Source organism: Anas platyrhynchos, chromosome 1 (genome assembly GCF_047663525.1).
Source record: "Anas platyrhynchos isolate ZD024472 breed Pekin duck chromosome 1, IASCAAS_PekinDuck_T2T, whole genome shotgun sequence".
In the NCBI taxonomy this organism is placed as follows: domain Eukaryota; kingdom Metazoa; phylum Chordata; class Aves; order Anseriformes; family Anatidae; genus Anas; species Anas platyrhynchos.
The window spans coordinates 137,921,837-137,943,297 of NC_092587.1; the positions used below are offsets into that span (position 1 = coordinate 137,921,837).

A 21,461-nucleotide genomic window follows, 5' to 3' on the forward strand; every position below is an offset into this window, starting at 1 on the left:
TCATAACCAGCCCAAAATCTTCCTCCTCGTACTCTGTCACCAGCCATGCCCAGACCCCCCACAACTTCCCTCACTCCTCGTCCTGAAGCAGACCTCCCATTTACTCACTCTGACTTTCCAGTCCGTCTTGCCCCAGCTGAGGACCTCCTACCCTGGCCATCACCCCTCTGCAGCGAGGCACATCCGTCCTGCCAGGCCATTGCTCCCGTATCTTCCCTGAGCTCTGTGGTTGCATATGGGATGCCAGTCCAAAGGAGGCAAGGCACCAAGGTCATGGACCCGTGTGTGAAAGGTCTGAGAAGCAAGGTGTCAGGGCTTTTGCTGAGCTGGGAAGTCTGTAAGACTGTGAAGTCTGTGAGCCATCCCAAATGCAGGAAGTCTGTGCTGCCTCCCAAATGCAGGAAGCCACCAAAAGGGCAGCCACCGTCTTGCAGCAGTGAGATTTAGGGGCCTCTGCTGAATTCTTGCAAGGCACTGTGGCTGGAGCCCTTCCTCACTTTCCTGGACACATGTGGGCCCATCCCTGAGTGACAACATAAAGTGTGAGGCCACAGCAAATGGCTCCATGCTGTCTCACCGCCAAAGAAAAGAAGACATTCAAGGAAAAGTAGTGACAATCTGTTGTGGCCAGCCCTGCTCTGTAGTCTTCCCACTCAGACACACAAGGGAGGACTGCTCTGTGCAGCATTATTCCATGCAATCCCTAGTGCCACCCTATGGGATAATGGAGATCCTGTAAGTAGGATAGGCACAGTTTTTGTGGAAAATAGCAGCAGTGGGATATACTGTCAAATCATGTATGTCAAAATAATTTGTTACACCCTCTAAGCCCAAACCAGTCTCACCTGCTTCCTACGGTTAGAAACACTTTCTGTTTATGAGACAAAACCTACCAAATAAGAAACACTGAGAATTCTTGCTTGCACATCATAGTGCTAGACACCCCAGCACCTTTTCTTCAAGCAAAGTAAATAAATATAAATAAGCATATTTTGGCAGTGCTGGTGTGGGAGCTTTTGTGTGTGTGGTGTCTTTTTTTGGCTGCAGTCTAGGGTAAAGGTTTTTACCCAGTCTTGGGAACGGTTCTCGCCTGTCCTTTGGGCAGCAGGGTCAGGGTTATGCATGGCAATGGCCTTGCAGGAACAACCCTGCCATGGGAGGACTTCTCAGCTGTAGTGCTGAAGCCCTGCTGTTTCTCAGGGCCATAGACTGGTAGTTGTTACTTTCCTCCCTGCAGCTGAGAACATTTTTAGGCATCTTTGCCACAGGAGGCCAGTACAGTATTACCTGTCTGACTTGTGGCGAAGCTGTCATGAGATGCATACCCAGAGGGAGATGCATATATAGAAAGCTGCCTTGGCGGCACATCTACCTTGGGGTGCTCTGTGAGCACTTTGTGAGCTCCTTCTCAGCAGCTTGTACCTCTGGCCTCTGCTCCTGGCTCAGGGGTAGGCTGAGGGAGGATTTGGTGGTAGAGAAGTTTATTTAGGCTCAGGTGATGTAGAGAGCCTTCCCAGGCAGGCAATATCTGGCTTTAATTTGCCTTGGGAGAGAGGCTCCCTGGCACATCTGAGCCCTGGGGGGGTGAACATGACTGTTGCTTAAAAAGCCACGCTCTCCTTTGCCTGAGCCAGGCAGGCATGGTGGCATATCCTGCTGGGCAGCACCACACGTTCCCTCTTCCAGTATATATTTTTTAGAATTTGGCTTTCTGCCTGGTAATTCAAAGGTGACTGAGTGTAGAGGTAATATTTTTTCCAGTCTTGGTGGGAGAAAGGCTTTGATGGATCATGAGATGCACAAGACAGAAAACATACTGCTTATGGATATTTGCTCAAGAAGATGTCATATTTTGTAGCCTCATGGGCTCTAAGATTAAATTCTTCTTCATTTTTGATTGCAGAGATACTACATTGTGCTTAGTGATACTCAGGAAAATAATGTTTTAAATGATATATTACCAGCTACATCATTTGCCTCCAGCATTACGTTTTGCAACTAAAATGCATGCTACACAAACCCTCTTAAATAAAATAATTCAGATAGCCTGTTGATCTTATTAACATCTGAAAACTTAACAAAAAAAGAAATTCTGTACTAGCACTTTAAAAACAGATGTTCAACTGCTTGGACTGGGATGAAAAGGATGAAAAAGGATAACAAATATTGCTTAAATACTGTATTAGCCCTTTCATGGGCAAAGTCTGGATGGGTGGTTGCTGGATCAGTTTCTAGCTGTGGCTAAAAACCTCTTGCTGGTGTGTGGCTCCAGACAGATGAACCCCAAATGAACTTTCCTTGGCTAAAATCTCTCCTCACCTTCACATGGTAACATCTCACCTATGTCTCATTGCTGATGGAGGCATTGTAAGGTAAGAAAAAGGAAGAAGAAAAAAAAGTGAAGAAAAGTTCTGTAACTACAGAGAAGTGCAGTCATTTGAGATTTTCTTGAATGGTAAATGCACCGATGTCTTAGAAGCTTAGATACCATGGTGATAGTTGCCTTAGCAATGTTTTAGCTACGTGGGTAATCACAATCAAACCTGTCTCTTGTGGCAAAATGATGCTGTATTATTTTATCTTTTTGCAAAGCTTTTGTGAATGTGCAATAATGTGATTTATGATTTGGTATCCAGGCATCAGGTTTTCTCTCAAGCTTCTTGTCCTTGGCATTCTTTTATTTTTCATTGATGTTAGTTCTTAAAATAAATTTCTTTCAGGCTAAGGCTCTGTACTTATAAGACCCGAACTGATTTAGTCCTTACTCAACTCAAGATAAAACTCCCATTTTTTTGGGGTGACATGGGATCAATTTTAGAGGTTGTGTTCAGGTTCTCATCTTTAAAAAAACTAGTACAGATGGAGCTCATGTTTCCACAGCCTGACATCACTTGAAGGTCTGTATACTTTCACAGCAGGTGCTCAGACAAACCAAATGTTATGAAAAATGTAACAAGTGGGAAGATAGCTCAATTATAATTTACAGTCTTAATAAAACCGGTATGTAAATATATATAGTGAGATTGAAGACAAGAACTATTATATTTTCCATGTGCAGTTGGAAATATTTGCATTCCAGACTAATCTATTAGAGTGGAAGAAAGACTGTGATTTTAGCACAGGCAGCAAGTGGCTACCTAGTAGGGCAGCAGCTTACCAGAGGTGGCATAAGGGTGTTGATGGGGTGGTGTTGGCCTCCATGTGCTTTGAGTTGGCCTGCCCCACACCACCAGCCTTTTATCTCAAGGTACAATGCAACAAGCCCAGCTTTCCTGGACTTTTACTCAGGATTTTGTCATGGGTCACCAATATTCAGTGCTTTCCAGACAGTAGAAAATGCCTGGACCAGCTCACTGATGGTGTAGTTGGTACTACATCAGCCATGCTTCTGCTCCTTATACTGGGTGACAAAGGGACTTGTCCCTTCAAGGAAATATCTGGGGGAGAGTATCATCCATCGCAAATTTAAGTGTCATTAGTGTTCTGTGATGCGTGCCAGCCATGCCCCAAAGTGGGATCCCTGTGAAGGGAGTAGCTTTGCTGACTTCTTCCAGCAATTCAGCACACTCTCCCTACTGCCTTCCCTTTCTTTCTCCTCTCTTTCCAAGAAAACCAAGAAAGGACAAGTAAGCAAAGTCTTATTTGTGCTGATGTTTTCCAGGCTGCTAATGATGGCAAGAGTCAAATTAGACAATCTAAGTGCAGGCCCTTATAAAGTCAGGTGAAGAAGATTAGGATATGAGAATGAAGGATACTGAGAATAGAAAGGACTAGAGAAGGATATGCCACCTGGGGAAATTCTGATTTAGATTTGTCTTGCAAGCCCATCTTTGCTTGGAGCCAAGATCTGTGTTTCTATTACTATTTCAGTCATTCCTTTCAGGGTCCTCTATCCTCTTTGAGCTGTGAGACTGGGAGAGCTCAAAGCTGCACGAAGCCACAATTGTCTTTCTGTTATTTCCATTTCCAGTGATTTCTCCTGCTGGGCCTATTCCCTATTACTGTGCTATTTCTGCCCCATGGCTCTGCAGGTCTACCTGCCTGTTCTTTGCTGAGGTCCCTCGTGGGAGGAGTGGGGACATGCTCCAAAATGGCTGCTGTCCCCTGCCTTGGGGACACACAAGGCTGGCAGGCCTGTGTCCTAGGCTCTTGCTGTCCTCTGTGGTGGTTTGCCACTTTGCACTTAAATAGACCCATAATTAGGTTCCTCAGCATGTGTTCAAGAAGGGCTGCTCTCTAACTCGGTCTCTGTGTCTGATTTGGGCACTTTGTGGTATTCTGAAGTGCTTTTTTTTGTAACTTTTCACATCAAATTTTAATGATCAAAGTATAAAAGCTTTTTGACTGTTACGCACTAAGTTTTATTATAATCACTGTTAATAATCATATAATAGAACCTAATTTTCATCAAGGTTGGATTCACATTTCATAAGCGCCGCTGGCAGCTGGTGAAATGGCATTTTGTCTTCAGAAGCCTTGAATATCTGATCTGCTTAACGAAGGGCTGCTGCCTGTGGCAGCACTTCAGCCTGACAACGGCTTTCTGAGGGAGCCTGTGGGCCGGGAAGGGAGCAGTGGTTTCAGTAGGGCCATGGCCACTGCTGTGGTCAAGGTAAAAGCCATATGATGTGGTGAAATGGCATTAACACAACCCCAAGTATTCTGCAGGGGGAGCCTTTCTGGAACTGTGGCCTCTGCGCCAGTCCCTGCTGGAACCAGGCCTGTGCCCAGGTGCTGGGTGGCAGAAGAGCTGGCATGAGCAGTTGCTGCATCCAACAGGAGCTTGGGTCTCACTGTCTTCATATCTGATGTTCTGTCTTCACATCTGATTTATCAGCAGATAAATCTCCCCTTCAAATTTGGCCAGAATTTTGGTCCCAGTCCCACTTTCCCAATGTTAAGAGGTCTGTAAATCTGAGTTAATTCTTCCTGGCATAAGCTGGATTTCCACGCACACAGATCTTGAAGAATTGGTATTTTTGTGCTTCTGAAGTAAAACCCAAAGCTCACTGATAGCACTGTAGCTGCATTTGTTTCTCATTAACCAGCCACAATGCCAGCCCACACTGATCCATAGGTGATTATGGCTTATTTTGTGGGACAGGTCAGTGCAAGTTCCTGGAAAATTTGTGGGAGAAAATCATGGCAGACATGGAAAAGGTCTCTTTATATATTTCTGTGCTTTTTATAATGACTAATTTTGAAGTTACAAAGAGGTTTAAAACTTTGGATTTATTCCTGGTGGAAATAAACCAAGAGAGATATCCAAAGGTGCACAAAAAATCTACTGCTTGGCATTTTTAACACGCTTGTACTGAAGTAAACATTGAGTCAATTCAATTTAGTCCTAATATATTTGTTTTCACTTTCTTTAGGAGAACACCCCCCAGGGACAGATGTACTTGGATAACAAAGATGACAGTACAATTTCTAGACAACAAGAGATGGAGCTGAATCAGACCCCTTCACATGAAACTGGTTTATCTGCAACAGTGGCATCCAAACCGGGGACGAGAAGTTGCAATGAGCTGCGGCTATTAAGAGAATATCATGGCATGGTAGCTAGTCTTGGAGAGCCACAGATGCTTTGTGAAAATAGAGCAATAGGGGAGGATGACTGTGTTGCTTTGGGGAAGGATTTCACTCAAGTTCCCATACAGGGAAGGTAAGAATTAGGACAAACAGAATATTTTTCTTCTTATTCAAATTCATTTTTACTTCCTTGCAAAGAAGATATGTATTGTCAATAAGAAAATGTTTTTTCTCCCACAAAGTGAACAGAAAGCTTAATGGGACATCAGAGCAGTCTTAATTGCCTTAGGAGGGTGGTGGATCACTGTATTTCTGAACTAATCTCAGCTTTAATAGCAGCTATGGGCCCATTTTGCTCTTTTCAAGATTAGACATGTGGTTTTTCTTCCCTGCTTGGTGTCACAAAGTGATATAAAACATACAGGGATAAAGCAGTCTTCAGGCCTCAGCCCCCATCTTTTTCAGAAAGCTGCACCCACCTTCCCGCAAAGGCAGGCAGTAGCTCCAGGCCTTCTGATAACACTTTTCCCGTTGAGTAAAATGTAGTCACCGTGAGTGACTCAGGAATAGGCGTAAAATTAAAGAAACATCTCTATGCTGTCTTACAGACAAATGTATATCTGATGTTTTATAGTAATATATTAGGGATCGGGAAAGAATCTCTTGAAAAGATCTTTAAATTAATCTCCTTGTTTAATTTTTACCTCTCTTGTCCTGCAAAATATATATATGCATATTATATATATATATATATTTATGTGGAGATGAATCTTGTCTGGCTTGTAGTGTATATTTTAGCCAATGTATGTCAGTTGCAATTAAAATACTAATGTTATCTATGTGACCCCTCTATTATGAGTAATAACCCTTTAATCAATGTGACTACTCAACAGAATGCAGATAAAACCATGGATAAACTTTTGCAGGTTCACAAGTTTTTTGATGAGTTTCAGTAGAATAAGTATTAACTTTTAATGTCAATTGTTCTTTTGCTTGCAAAGAAGTGTACTAACCATTAAAAAAGGAGGAGAGTAAATCTTTTTTTTTTTTTTTTTTTCCCTCCATATAAAGGTTCACTAAACTGGCATGTCTTTATGGTTTGTTTTAATGCATCTACTTAACTTAAATTGCTGAATTATCTTTCAGGGAAAAGATTCCAAGGCTTTCTGAATTGTTCAAATGTGAACTGAGACAAGACTTTCTAAAAAAACATTTAACAGAACAGAGGATTTATCTCAGTTGCAAAAATTACCTTTAGGAAGGTGTTCTTGAATTAACTGAGGTCCTTTTTTTTTAGGGAAGTAGATATCCACCCTATTTTGGACCAAACATTTTCATTTAACTGCAGCATAATCCTCTAGGTGTTTTATGGTTAGTGTGTGTGTTGTCTTGAGCTGCCTACCTGTCAAAATGCTTTCTAATTTCCATCACATATTGAAGAACAATACCCTCCAGCTTTTGTTACATTGCATTAGGTTCTCTGGGCTCTGTATGAAGACTGGACCATCCACAGTGGTCCTGGACCATGCACAGAACATCCTTCACACTGAAATGAGTCAGCCTTCTTGTTAGGAACAGGCTTCCTCCAGTACTCCTCACTATAGGAAATGCAGGCATGTTCCTCTGAACTGCACAGCAAATGAGGTCTAGTGGTGTTCAGTGGGACTGCATCTGTCTGAGGTGTTTATTTACACTGAACTGCACTGTGTGGTATATAGTGGTCTACTAGAAATATAGGTTTTAACATAGTGCAAAACACTATTGAAGTTTGGATTTTGATTTTGAACTTCATTCATTCTCCTCAGCCTTTGCATAATGGGTCGATCAGGCTCTTTTTCATTAATATCTTATTATCATCTTGGTACATGAAAGTGCCTTTCAGCTCATAGACACCGTGCCATGACACCTTCCCGAGTCCCTTACCTTGCAGGAAGGTTCGACACTGCTCTGTGGCCATGCTTTTTAGGTTAGCCCTGACGTTTCCAAAAGCACAGGCTATTTTCTTCCATCTTGTATGTATAATAATATATATAATAAGCATGTATAAGCTATGTCCACAGAGAAAGGCTCTTCGGTCTTCTTGGTGTCATCAGCAGCAGTGCTGCTTCCACAGGAGAAGCCAAACATATCTTTGTGTCAACCAAATCTGAAATCCTCCTTTTTGATCCACTGGAAGGGGTGATGTCAACTGCTTTCAGCCTAGGAGTTAGTGAGCTTCAAAGGTCACCATAGAACTAAATTTTTCTATAGAAATAAGATGAATAGTAATCCCTTTTAACCAATTACTTTCTGATGCTATTAAAAACTATGTTACCGAAAAAAGAAAGTTCTTCTTTGGAATACAAAAGTGGTGGAAGAGTGGGTAATAAAGTAACCAGACCCTGTGGCATTTATTTCATGTTGTCCTTTCGGTCCCTCTCTTTTTTTGATGTACCTCTGGCTGTACCTCTTTTAGGTGGTCAGATAATCTTGTTATCTTCTTAAAATAAAATAAAAAAATGATGGCAGTTGTGCATTGAGTATATTTGTGAACTTTTCATGAGAAATTAGACAGTGAAAAGAAGGTGATGAAACCAAGCCCTAGAATAACTCCACTTTAGTTACATTTAGATGAATTTGGCCCTGGAATTTGTTGGTTATTTAATAAGATAGTCCTTGGAAATATCTTCTTTAACTTTAATGCCTCATTAAGAAGATAGATCCCCATGATAAAAAATAACACCTTATTTTGAATATGCTTGAATTTGTGTTTCATCAGGCAAAACTCTTTCTCTCAGTATTTCTCTTGTCTTTCTATTTCACTTACGTAATGCTCATTTCTGTAAGGAAAGGTAAAAACAATCAACCAATTTCATCTCTTCCTTTGCCCTGAATCTGTGGTCCCAGTATCAGTAGGGAAATGATTGGTTTGCAGTGAGAAGGTCAGTGAGTTAAAAATCTCTATCGAATTCTTGGTTTGCACCAATACAACAGAAAGATTGCAATTGCATTTCCTGTTAGTTGGAGAAGCTGGGAGAGGATAAGCTATTGTACTGTATTGTAAGAAAGTGAAATTATGCCTTTAGGAGTGGGGGATTATAAATCTTAGTTTTGATTTATAATTATGATGACATATTGCTAATTTAAAGGACATTTATGCGAGTTAGAATTTGATGTCAAAAGAAGACATGGTTACTGTCTAAATAAGTAAAATTTATGTGACAATTTAAAAGCTTCTTCAGACAGGGGAAAATGACTGAGGAAAAAATAGCTCAGAAACATTCAAAACATTCTTTATGTGTCCTAAGACTAATTTTGATCTTTGGCTATTAGAATAAAGTAGGATCTTCTTCTATTCAACAGCCACACAGGGAAAGCAGTTGTTTTCACATTATAATTGCATGTTTATGTAGGAACCATTCTGATTTTTCATGTCAATCATGCAAACATTAGAGAAGAGTCCAGGACAGATAAGTGACTTCACAGCAAACTCACACATACATCATTCTCGTGTAGCTTCTAGTGATATTGCTCGCTGCTTGACTGGTGACACTTTTGTCTTTCTTTTCATTTCTTATCAGTAGTGAATGTTTCTGAGTTTTGAATTTCCTGTGAGGATCCTGAAATGATGTGACACTGCAGTGAACAAGTAATGTTGAAGAAATTTTAAAGTCACGTCTTTGCTAATTCATCTAATGTGGTTCATTTGATGCTGAATATGCTCTCAAGTGTTCATTGCTAATATGGAGGCATGTGGCCACAATACAGCTTGCTGTGAGCACACTGTGTGGGTGCGCAGGACTGCAGAGACTCTGTCAGTTCAGATTACAGTTCTCTGTTGTTGCCCCAACAAAATCCCCCTCAAAAACTGAAGCTGTACCTTGAAAGAAGCAGTCAGCGCTTCTAGCAAACTTTTAGCTTGAAAGGTAGGAAGTATAAAAGAAAGACAATGTTATGCAAAATAGGAAAACAGATTATTGGAAAGTTCTGCTACCCCTTTCTAACTAGATGTTCCCCAGTTCCTGGAAAAGAGCTTCTTTTCCAGAAGAAGGATGGCAGAAACATGGTTGTATGACATAACTTAAGGGCAATGTTGGGCTTCACTTGAGCAAAAGATGCATGTCCCGCATAAGACTGATTTTAACTTTTTTTTTTCCCTTTCTGTTAATGAAATACACAGACAGAAACCTCACTCATGATGAATTTTCCTGTGTTCAGAGTTCTTTAGTTCTTCTGTTTCTGTGTACTATTTTTCATCTCAGTGCTTATTTGTTATAATTATTTACAATGTTTCAAATTAGTCATGTATTACTATTTCTGTTCTGTCATCAGCAGACTAAAACCCTAGCAGTCCCCTGTAGACACTCAACTGCTTTTTGATTTTGACAGGATATTTTTGTAAGCAAAAATCCACCAATATTAATTTTTGTTTCACAGTGCTTTGTTGAAGGAATTAGGAGGCACTAATTAACAGCTTCACACGTTTTCCACTGTCAAGCTAAAAACTGAACTCAGCACTAAGTGAAAAATGTACAGTGCACCAACCTACAGAGATCAAATATTACAACTGACTTCCTGTGACATTGCAAACAAAAACAATTTTTGCAAACAGCTGCTCTCTTTCTAATGGTTAATAACATGGTTATGTTGGGTGTTGGGTTCTTCTTAGTTAGACCTCTTAGACCGATTGTGGAAAGAGTAGCCTACAAGCTTCAGTCCTCTTTAGGGTCTGACAGCTGTTTCCTCATGTAAACCTCTTTTTCAAGAGGAGGGAAGGCTTTTAATGTCAGCTATGCTTTTTTTTTTTTTTTTCTTTTTCTTTTTTCTTTTTACATTATAAGGTTGAAGGGTTAAGCCAACAAGACAGCCAGACTTTGAGAAGAAAGACGTTGCATAGAGGCAATCACAGCTGAGCAGGAGGGCATGCATGGGGCTTAAATAGCTGATGTGAGGAGCTATCAGTGTAAGATGAAGCAAATAACTCAGTCACTCAGTATACGTCAGTGAAGCCTTTTCTTTGAAAAACTGTTCTGTATGCCTTGTTCTGCATGCTTTTATCTCTCTAAATCATGAAACATCCATTGAAAGAGGAACTGTAAGGTAGGTATTCTAGTTTCTAAGTAAATCTGATAATCAGCATTGTTTTATTTCTTTCTCTTGTTCCTTCTTCCAGTGATTATTTTGTTGAAGATAAAAGGGTCTCAAGGGAGAGATGAAGGGTTTGCAGGATACTGTTGTTCCCAGTAGTTAGGGTAGCTAGGTGAGAGCTTGGATATCTTAGTTCATACTGAGTGTTTGCCAAAAAATATTGCCACAGCCTCTGCCCGGGACTGGCTCCTGGAGAATTGCTGCTGAGCACAGAGGGGGCTCTGGGACACAGGTGGATGGAGAAGTATCTGGCAGGAGAGATATCATGAAAATGCAGGCAGTAGCAATATTGAGGAGGATGAATGCAAGCCCTTGTATGTGGCTACAGAAAGACACTGGGCGAAGCCAAAATGGTGTGAAATAGAGTGAGACCAGGGTGTGGTGAACTGTGGAATGAGACAGATAAAAGGAAGTAAATGCCATGGTTGTAAGCCAGGCTTTAATGTGACCAGTCCCCAGTTAAGATAAAATATCCTAACATTCCCAAAGCTGCAGTTAAACTGTCAGTCCCAAACCTTGAAACGAGCCAGCAGACCTGATGGCACTCCTTGTTTCCTCTGAATACCTTGCACTAGTGAGTATTTACAACTCCATCTTCCAACAAAAGATTAGAAATGTTAGCAAAATAAAAACATGGATCCATGATCCCTCAAAAAACAAACAAACAAACAACTCCACTCGCACCAAACAGTCCTACAAAAATATACATTTGGTTCCTTTCTTTCTTTCTCTCTCTCTCTTTTTTTTTTTTTTTTTACACCCATAGTTTACTGTTTTAGGGCACAGTTCTGCTTGGTGGTAGAGACGTGTTTCAGTCTGCCCAACACTTTAAATGTCTCTCCATTAGAATTAATTAGCATCAGATTGGTTTGTCCTTTTGCATTAGAAGCACTGGAAATCATTCCTCAGCTACAGCAAAAGTTTCCAGAATGGTGGCAGTCATACATTTAAGAGCTGAAGTTCATGTTAAATTGAATGTACTTGATGGAAAAATAGGTAAGTGGAGATGGCAAGAGTTAGCCAGTGAATTAAAAAAAAAAAAAAAAAAAAAAAAGATCAGAGTCTGTAGTCTGGCAAATCATTTTTTTTTTTTCTCCCCAAAACTGTTATTCATAAGGAGCTCAAGTGATTTACTCTGAAATCCAGCAAAAGCTGATAAATGAGTCACCGAAATGCTTACAGTGACCAAGCAAGCAATTCTCTGCTTGATAGGTACTAATGGGACTTCGTGGGCAACCTGGAATAATTGTGCTAATGGACCAGCAGAAGTCAGAGACCACACAGAGCTCTGTCCACAGCAGGTCAGAGCTAAGTCAGGGACAGAATAGTGAGCTGGAGCCAGGTCCTGTCAAAAGTGGGTAGGTTCAGAATTAATGTACTTGATCATTTTTTTTTTTCCTTTGCACATTTTATATTTCTTTCAGGCAGGGTGAAATAGAAAATAGATAGATTGGCACTTACAGAAACTCACAGTTTTCATAAATGCAGCAGAAGATACTGACTCAGTACTGCCTGTGAATTAGCATCATTCAGAAGCAGCTGTGAAGGGCTGAGGGTTTTGCTCACACTTTCTGAGCAATTCCCTTTTTCTCTGCCAGTTAGTAGGGACAGTAAACACAGTCCATCTGCCAGTCACTTCCTGGTGTCATCCAGGAGAGTTTTTGTAAGGGCTCCCCTGCCTGAAGTGAAGCTCTGGCAATGATGGAGTATGAAAGCATTTGTCTCAGACAGCCATGCTGGCAGTTATATTGAATTGGTATGTGTGGCAAAACATTTGCTGCATTTGCTGTTTGAGAAGGAAGCGCTATATTATTGATAAAGTTATTGTTAGAAGTCTAATCCTTACCTAATGCAGTGCTTCCTTTAATGAGGTAGGTAAATATTTCTCAGTGACTTTTCTACCCACTCTTGTGGTCTTATGCAATTGATTTTCTCTTATAAAATAAAAAAGCAAAAGCAGCTTGAAATATTCTTTTGTCTCCAATCTTTCTAGTAGTGATAGGAGCAACTCTACCTCCTCAGCCATGTCAATGACATGTGAGCTGCAATCCTCTTTAGGAGTGTATTGACAGCTGGTACAGCATGTAAACCTCTTAGAGTGAAAAGCATGAACCTGAATTTAGTCTGATAAAAGGAACTGTAAACCCAGAAGGGAGGGTAACAGAGAATACACTCTGTTTTTGTCTGATGCATCTTTAATTGTGTAACCTAAACAGCAGGGATATGTCATAATATTACATAAATACACAGTTTTATAACATCTATTGGTAGCACATGGCTTCTTTGCCGAGCTGTACAGAGTGGCTGCACAGTACACTTCTTTGTCTACTGTACAGAGTAGCTCCCATTGCTTGTTTGTGCAGGTCAATAAGACCAAACTCTCAATGTGTTGTGGCACAATGGACTGTCCCCAGATACGAGCTAAGCCAGAGCTGTAAGTAATAGGGATGTTTCAGAGTAAAAAAATTAAACACCAGCTTGTGGAAAGCTATTGTTTTTGACCACAAATTAAATAACAACATACACCCATTGCAAATCTGTTCATAGTTGTATAACAGTACTGAAGAGGATTATAGGGCCAGAAATATTTCAACTAGCCTATTTTTGCAGAAGACAGACTATCTTTGGCAGAAAAGAAAGATAGATTGTCAGAAGCATTTGTGTGTTTGGATATAGTACTAGTCACAGCTTTGAACCTGTAGGTCTATCAACAACAGATGAAAGAGCTCCATTAATGTCACTGGACCTGTCATGCTTTTCTTCAGCTGGAAATATGATGTTTGTGAGGCAGAACACGAGTTCCACATCACAAGCAGTTAATAAATGTACCAATTTATATACAATTTGGAGTAGGACTGAATTTTCTTGTTGTGTCAATCCAACAAATGTTTTAGAGGCTCAAACAGGCAAGACAGAGAAAAGAAAATTCTGGGTCTTCATACTTGTCAAGCACTGTATGAATCTAGGGAGATTTAGGTCATACAAATAATGCCTTGAGGTCATCCAAATAAAGTATTGACACCAGCTTCCTTATATGTAAAGGTATTTATTTACTTGTATGCAGAATTATTTATCAGGTTCCTGCCCCTGCTGTCTATGCATTTCGTCATGGACAAGATCTTCATAGTATCATGGTCTACATCACATTTGGTCTTTGTTGTCAAGTAGGATGATCTTAGTGACATCATAACCTGTCCTGTTGAGGTTTCAGTGTTATTGACCAAAGTGAAGTTAATATATAAGCTGCAGTAACACTACAGGGTTGAGATTTTAACCATACTTATAGCAATGAAGAAGGAATGTTGATGGAGTCTATCCTTCCTTTCTAAATTTATAGCATTTTAAAAATTTAATGTCTATACATTTTTGGCTTAAGTTAAATTTCACTCTTTTATCTCCACCATGAATAATGATATTTCTCCTATCCAGCCCACAATTTTACCTAATGCTTCCAGGGGAGATAATTCCTGTAGCTTTAGTTCTTTCACTATTCTGATTAATTTTCAGATTACATAACCTTAAAGTAGTATAAAACATACTTCTGCTTCTCATACGTTTCATTTTTTGTTTGTTTTTTTTTAAAACGTTTGTTTGAAATTGGTGGATGAAAAGCTTGACATTAGCCAGCAGTGCTTGCAGCCCAGAAGGCCACCTGCATCCTGGGCTGCATCAACAGGGGAGTGTCCAGCAGGGCGAGGGAGGGGATTGTGTAACTCTGCTCTGCCCTTGTGAGGCGCCACTTGGAGTGCTGCATCCAGGTCTGGGCCCCCAGCACAAAAAGGATGTTGATCTGTTAGAGCAGGTCCAAGGGAGGGCAACAAAGATGATCAGAGGGCTGGAGCACCTCTCCTATGAAGAAAGGCTGAGAGAGCTGGGGGTGTTCAGCCTGGAGAAGAGAAGGCTCCCGGGAGACCTCGTTGCAGCTTTTTAGTATTCAATGGGGTCTTACAAAAAGGATGCAGGGTGATTTATCACTTGGGAAGATAATAATAGGACCAGGAATAGTGGTTTTAAACTAAAAGAGGGGAGATTTAGATGAGATATTAAGAGGAAATTCTTCACTCATAGGGCGGTGAGTCACTGGAACACGTTTCTCAGAGAAGCTGTGGATGCCCCATCCCAGGAAATGTTCAAGGCCATGTTGGACGGGGCTTTGAGCAATGTGGTCTGGTGGGAGGTGTCCCTGCCCATGGCAGGGGGCTGGAACTGGGCAATCTTTAAGGTCCCTTCCAACCCAAGTTGTTCTATAATTCTATATAATGTAATCTACTTTTAAGTGCCATGAGTCAAGTGCAATGCCATTATCTGTGCTTTAAAGTTGTTCTGTTTGTGGTAGAGGAACAAATGTTGTTCCATACTGATTACGGAGGTGTAAAAGAGCTACCTATACATTACAACTTTTAAGAGCAATGACTAAGAAGTGATTGGACTGTGCACTTAGTCACATGGTCTAAAATTTTGGGTAGACCTGTGGGGTGCCAGGAGTTGGACTTGATGATCCTTATGGGTCCCTTCCAACTCAGGATATTCTATGATTCTATGATTCTATGGTGGCAGTCATTTTATTGTCTCTCTTTTGTCTTGTTTTCTCTCTTTTTCCCCCCACTTCATTGCTCCTCTGCCTAGTGTATCTGCTTACCTTTCTTTTTCCTTTGTGTTTTCATATTGTCAGAGTGCCCTTCAGATTTCATGCTATACCATGCCCTATTGATAATTTCTTTTCTGCAAACTGCTTGTGCAGACTATATTAAAAATACATTTGTTAGTGCAGTGGCTGTTTATCTTTGCAACAGTTTCTTCAGTTGTTTTATTCAAAAGATATATGTGAGAAGCTGTGTTTTGTTGGCATTACACTTTATCCAGCTTTCAGGCATCTGATGTGCCTTTCAGACTTCTCTTATTTGGAGATGCTGTTAATTTCAGAGCACTAAACCTTTTCGATATGTTTGATTTTACAACCAAACAGCTGTGTAACTGGTCCAGTGCATAGCAAAGGACAGGCTTTGCTTTTTTCTTTTTCTTTTTCTTTTTCTTTTTCTTTTTCTTTTTCTTTTTCTTTTTCTTTTTCTTTTTCTTTTTCTTTTTCTTTTTCTTTTTCTTTTTCTTTTTCTTTTTCTTTTTCTTTTCCTTTTCCTTTTCCTTTTCCTTTTCCTTTTCCTTTTCCTTTTCCTTTTCCTTTTTAATATTTTTTTCTTTTTCTGATAAAAAGCCTGTTAGTTCATGCTTTTCAAAATGCTAATGGGTGTTTTTGATTGAAAATTAATAGATTATTCAAGCAGTAACCTTTTTCAAGAAACAAAACACTTATAAACTTTCTTCTATCTTTAATGGTCTGAAATAGCCGTGCTCCGTGGCACCTCTGCCAGGACGGGACCAATAACAGAGATTCTTTGTCTCAATTCTTCTGCTTTTGGAGATAGTCATATTTGTCTTGCTTCTTTAGTGGTATTCATTTGTAAGGACCTGCTGGTTTTTCATCTCTCTTTGTGTAGCAACTTGGAGCCTTCTGCCTTAATGAGAGGAAGAAGACAGAAAGAAGCTGAGGGCAATGGGCTGCTCTGTCAGCATGGGGTTTCCCCTTTTCTGCAGATACTGTCTTGCTGGAGAATTATCTTTTTGTAGCCAGCAGCGTTGACTCTCTCCCTTTTCTCTTTTCTTTTTGTTTGGGAGCACAGAATGAGGTTTTATTTATGTAACCTCCTGTCTGGATAGTCAGAAATTTTTATGTGGATGCAGACTTATTATCCATATGCCTACTGAGCAGAATCCTATCTTTTTATGGTGATCAATATCCAGGTCTTGTTTAGCTTTGGGAGGCCACTGATTTTTAGAACATGCATAGAAAATGTCGTGACATTTCTCATCAAGAATATGCTAGGTCAGGAGCAAGATGGAAAGAAATCACCTCTGTGAGATTATGGAGTAATCAAAGTGTCACTCTGTAGAGGTCCAGAAGGAATGCAGTGTCTGAGAAGAGAGAATCTGGCATCTGTGTGATAGGGAGGGAAGTACTGCATCGTTGCTATCAAGAAGTATGATGTACAGTTAAGCCGTGTTGCTGGAACAAAGCCACCTGCCAAGTAGGAAAAGGAATTTCCTTCTGAACCCTGAAAGACCTGATTTTGTTTTGTTGACTTTTTCAGTGCACGGGATGATGTTGTTAGCTGGAGAATGATAACAGCTTAAATCAGGAGGAAAGGAAGCTGAAATGGCATCATTATTCTTTACTTTTTCTGATAAGTCTCACCCTTTGGGGTGAGACTTGCAGATATAATTTTCATGCTAGTCAGAATGAGACAAGGAAATTCTCAGAATTTCTTGGAATGCATAATTTATAATAGTTTATTATTATTTTTTTTGATTGTAAAAACCTATATTTACTGTGTTTGCGGACTCTGATCTTATGTTTCAAATTCATATTCCATTCCACTGAATCAAAAACCTATGTTTTAAAGCTTCTTGTTAACATAAATTAGATAGCTCCTTTCTGACACTGTAGCCTTGAGGTCCCTACAGATATCAGCCTTTAAGGGCAGAAAAAAGATATCTGGTAGCAAAACAGAACCCAACACTGTGGAACGACTTTCCTGAGGCTTGGAAACTGTATGTGTTTACATGTTACAATGCTCTTAGTGAAGGGCTGCTACAGGGAAAAGCGTAATCTTTGTGAAAAATAAACTGCATTTATTCTTGTATCGTTTCAATCAATATTCTGCAAATGTTGACAGTAAATAGTGTATTATTATCAGCTACCTTTATATTCTGCCTCGTTTCTTTAATTTGTTCCTCTGGGATTTTCAGTGTTTTAAAAAAATACATGAAAAAGAAGCATGAAAATCTGGATGCTAATATAAACATTGTTTGTGTGAGGCTTATATATTTTTTTTAATGAGTAAACTCACTCAGAGTTCATAGAATCATAGAATCATTCATGTTGGAAAAGACCTCTAAGCTCATCTAGTCCAGCCTTTAACCTAATACTTACAAGTCCACCATTAAACCATGCTACTAAGCTCTACATCTACACACTTCTTGAAGACCTCCAGGGATGGTGACTCAACCACTTCCCTGGGCAGCCTATTTCAATGCTACACAACCCTTTCAGTGCAGAAATTTTCCCTAATATCCACCATAAACCTCCCTGGTGCAACTGGAGGCCATTTCTCATCTTATCACTTGGTGTTTGGGAGAAGACCCCAATCCACACCTCTCTACAACCTCCTTTAAGGCAATTGTAAAGTACAATAAGGTCTTCCTGAGCCTCCTTTTCTCCAAGCTAAACAACCCCAGCTCCCGCAGCTGCTCCTCATAAGACTTCACCAGCTTTGTTGCCCTTCTTTGGCCATGCTCCAGCACCTTGATGTCCTTCTTGTAGAGAGGGGCCCAAAACTGAATGCAGTACTTGAGGTGTGGCCTCACCAGAGCTGAGTAGAGGGGGGTAGTCACTTCCCTAGTCCTGCTGGGCATGCTATTTCTGATATAAACCAGGACTGATGTTGGCCTTCTTGGCCACCTGAGCACACGGCTGGCTCACATTCTACCACCTATCTACCAATACCCCCAGGTCCCTTTCCACCAGGCAGCTTTCCAGCCACTCTTCCCCCAGCCTGTAGTGCTGCATGGAGTTGTTGTGCCCCAAGTGCAGGACCCGGCCCTTAACCTTATGGAACCTCATCCAGTTGGTTTCAGCCCTTCAGTCCAGCCTATCCAGAGTCCTCTGCAGAGCACTTTTACACTTGAGCAGATCGACACTTGTGCCTAACCTGGAGATGTCCGCAAACTTACTGAGGGAAGTAAATTTGTCAGGTTAATTGTATAGTCAATATGAGGGATGGGTGGAGGAAAATGATTTCAGGAGTTCTGTCCCTTGCCAGTGACTGTAACTATCCTAGACCAGACCTTTAGATGGCAAAAGTTATATGAATAATTTCAGTGTCTTATGCTCAGCCAAAAGCTGAAAAGGAAATTTTAATACCTCCATTGTAACCAAAATAATGAAAAGATTAAATATAATGGAAGAATTTCCATTCTAGTGAAAAAAAAAAAAAAACACTTTATTTTATCAACTTAATAGTGCTATTTCAATATATAATAACTATATCTCTCCTACAAATGATTTTTTAATCTTAAAAATTTCCTCATGTTTCTGCCTACTCTGAGTATTGTGTCCTAGATTTGGAAAGAATTTTAACATTTTTTTGCTGGGTCAAATCCACTGAGATCAAGGTTTAGGTAAAGGCCAAATGAGTTACAGTGTAATGTCTTAAGAGGACCTAATCATTTACCAGATATGTGTCTGAGCTCTTGAACTTGCCTTGTTTCATTTTATAGTGGACAAAGGACAAAATACAAGTCCCAGCAAGGTTACAATAGTTGGGATCCAGCATGTGTTTTTTAAAATAATGCTTAATTTGATGAGATCTTGAATTTTATAATCTATGGGGTGGTCTGTTGCTTGCCTTTGCCTTCTCTCTCCAACATCTCTCCAGGCACAGGAACCAATCATGCTTTTTTCATGTTGTTAATGAGTTTTTTTTTTTTTTTTCTTTTTTTTTTTTTTTTCTTCTATATCTGTCATCTGCCAGGCCTTTTCCTTCCTTCCTTCCTTCCTTCCTTCCTTCCTTCCTTCCTTCCTTCCTTCCTTCCTTCCTTCCTTCCTTCCTTCCTTCCTTCCTTCCTTCCTTCCTTCCTTCCTTCCTTCCTTCCTTCCTTCCTTCCTTCCATCTTCTTTTTATTTCCCTTCCCCTTCCTCTACCTTTTTCCTTTTATTTTCCTTTTTAAAGTCTAAGCAATGAAAATACTTTGTTTTTCATTACAAAGTTAATATTTTTTTCTTTACATGTTGCAGGTATGAATAGTGTTATCTCCTAATTCCTGAAATAAAACATAACAGAGCAACAATTTAAAAAAGAAGAAAAGTGGCTTCTTTATGATTTCATCTCTAAGTATAGCTTACTAATTGCTCTTTTCAATCTCCAAAGCTGGGGTGAATAGCATACAAAACCAAATTTTGAGTATGCAAGGCCAAAAGCATAATTACATGTGACAGTTTGTCAGTACATCACTTGGATTAACGAAAATTATATCAAAAAAATCCTTTCTCATCATTCTGTAGGGAAGTGTTCCCTAATTTTGGATATGGTCAATGGTCTTCTTCTAACAGTACTTAATTTTCTTTTATTGTCCTTAAATTGATCCAGTCTGATAGTGAATCTTCATTCTTCAACATACATGCCCCAAATCTTTGAGAGTATAACATTTTACCAATGTAGTGCTTGGAGAATAACTTTCTCTATAGTCACATTGTGGAATCATAGAATGGCTTGGGTTGGAAGGTACCTTAAGTATTGCCCAGTTCCAACACCCCTGCCATTGGCAGGGATGCCACCCACTAGATCAGGTTGGCCAAGGCCCCATCCAGCCTGGCCTTGAACACCTCCAGGGATGGGGCATCCACAGCTTCTCTGGGCATCCACAACTTCTCTGGGCACATCATCCAGTTCCTTTTCAGACCTGTCTTTCTGCTCAGGTTTTTGTCATCCCAGTGCCTCTAATTTCATCTTTAAGAGATCCTGGTTAGATAGAAAGTTAAAACATAAAGTTGTGACTACTTTTTTAACTTTTGAGATTCTTGGAATTGTCTCACAAACTGTGAAAAATTATGCCCCTCCTCTCCACCTGTTTTATTTGCCATAAATTCAGTCAGCATTAGAGTTGGTTAAGCTAAAATCCCATAGCGAATGCCAAAGAGAAAAGCTGGCATTTAAAAGCCAGGCTTGCAGAATATACTAAAGTATTATGAATGCAGCCATGCTTAAAGAATTGCTGATAAATTGCCTCCTTGTAGCAGATTCATTTTTCAGCATATTCTGCAGTATTGGAGAATAATACCTCTTAACAGGTTATCTATGTAATCCACAGAGAGACTGGGTTTTGGAACTTGGACCACTACCAACCCTGGCTACTGCTGCCTATTTCAGATTTGTAGCTAGCTGGCAGTCACCAACAGCTAAACTGTTTTGGCAGCACCTGCTCCTGAAATGTATTTTCTCCTTCAGACTATCCACAGTTTTTGTATGCTGCCCCTGGTAGCTTTCCAATTTTCTTTGCTGAAGCAGAGAATGGAGAGGAAGAAACAGCAGCTATGCTTTCTCAATACAACCTGTTAGTCTTTCAAAGGGTGGTCTTTTTGTGTCTGCCCGATCACTGTGTTCCTGCTAGGTGGTCACAAGGCTCTGGGCTGGCCCTGGTTCCTGTCCTAGTCTCATCCTTATTCCTCCACTGCTTGCTGTGGGATGGGCCTTGGCTGTGGAGGGCACAGCCCTGCCAGCCCCATAGCCACCCTCTGCTCCTGGCTTCCTCCTGCTGGGGCAGTCAGCCCTTGTGGCATCATGACATGGGAGCAGAAAATGCACAGAGAAGAGTGTAGTCCTCTCAGGTAGAACCAAATGAGCTTCAGGGCATTTTATGGATTGGGGCAGTTTAAGGATGAAGTATTTTCTTTTAGCTTCACCCAGTGCAGTGGAGTCCTGGTCGATATATGTTGTTAACCATATCCTGAAGTCTTCTTGATGGAGATTTCCCCTGGCAGAAGCAGGCAAATGCTCTTGAGGAAAAGGAGCAGTCAAGTCCTAGAGGTATCTGAAAATTGTATTTTTCAGGGGAGTTCAATAACCCCACAAGGACTGATTTGATTTCAAACAAACAAACAAACAAACAAAAACACCAGAAGTGTTCTATTTTCCAAGCTATTTCTGAACTTTAAAATTGTCTTAATTCTTCAAGTAGCAGAATATTGAAAA

The 21,461-nt window shown here is 40.3% G+C and overlaps 1 protein-coding gene across 2 annotated transcripts in view; it reads left to right on the top strand.

The window, feature by feature from the left end:
• OCA2 (OCA2 melanosomal transmembrane protein) overlaps positions 1-21,461 on the top strand; it is a 195,874-nt gene that overhangs the window by 18,875 nt on the left and 155,538 nt on the right. The window contains exon 2 of one of the 2 annotated variants that reach the window (XM_013104470.5): positions 5,376-5,665. In XM_013104470.5, the coding sequence (XP_012959924.3) occupies positions 5,397-5,665 (269 nt within the window). In that variant the 5' untranslated portion in view covers positions 5,376-5,396. Of the gene's footprint in view, positions 1-5,375; positions 5,666-10,513; positions 10,612-21,461 lie in introns of those variants that run through there. The other variant, XM_021275880.4, reaches the window with a different exon arrangement.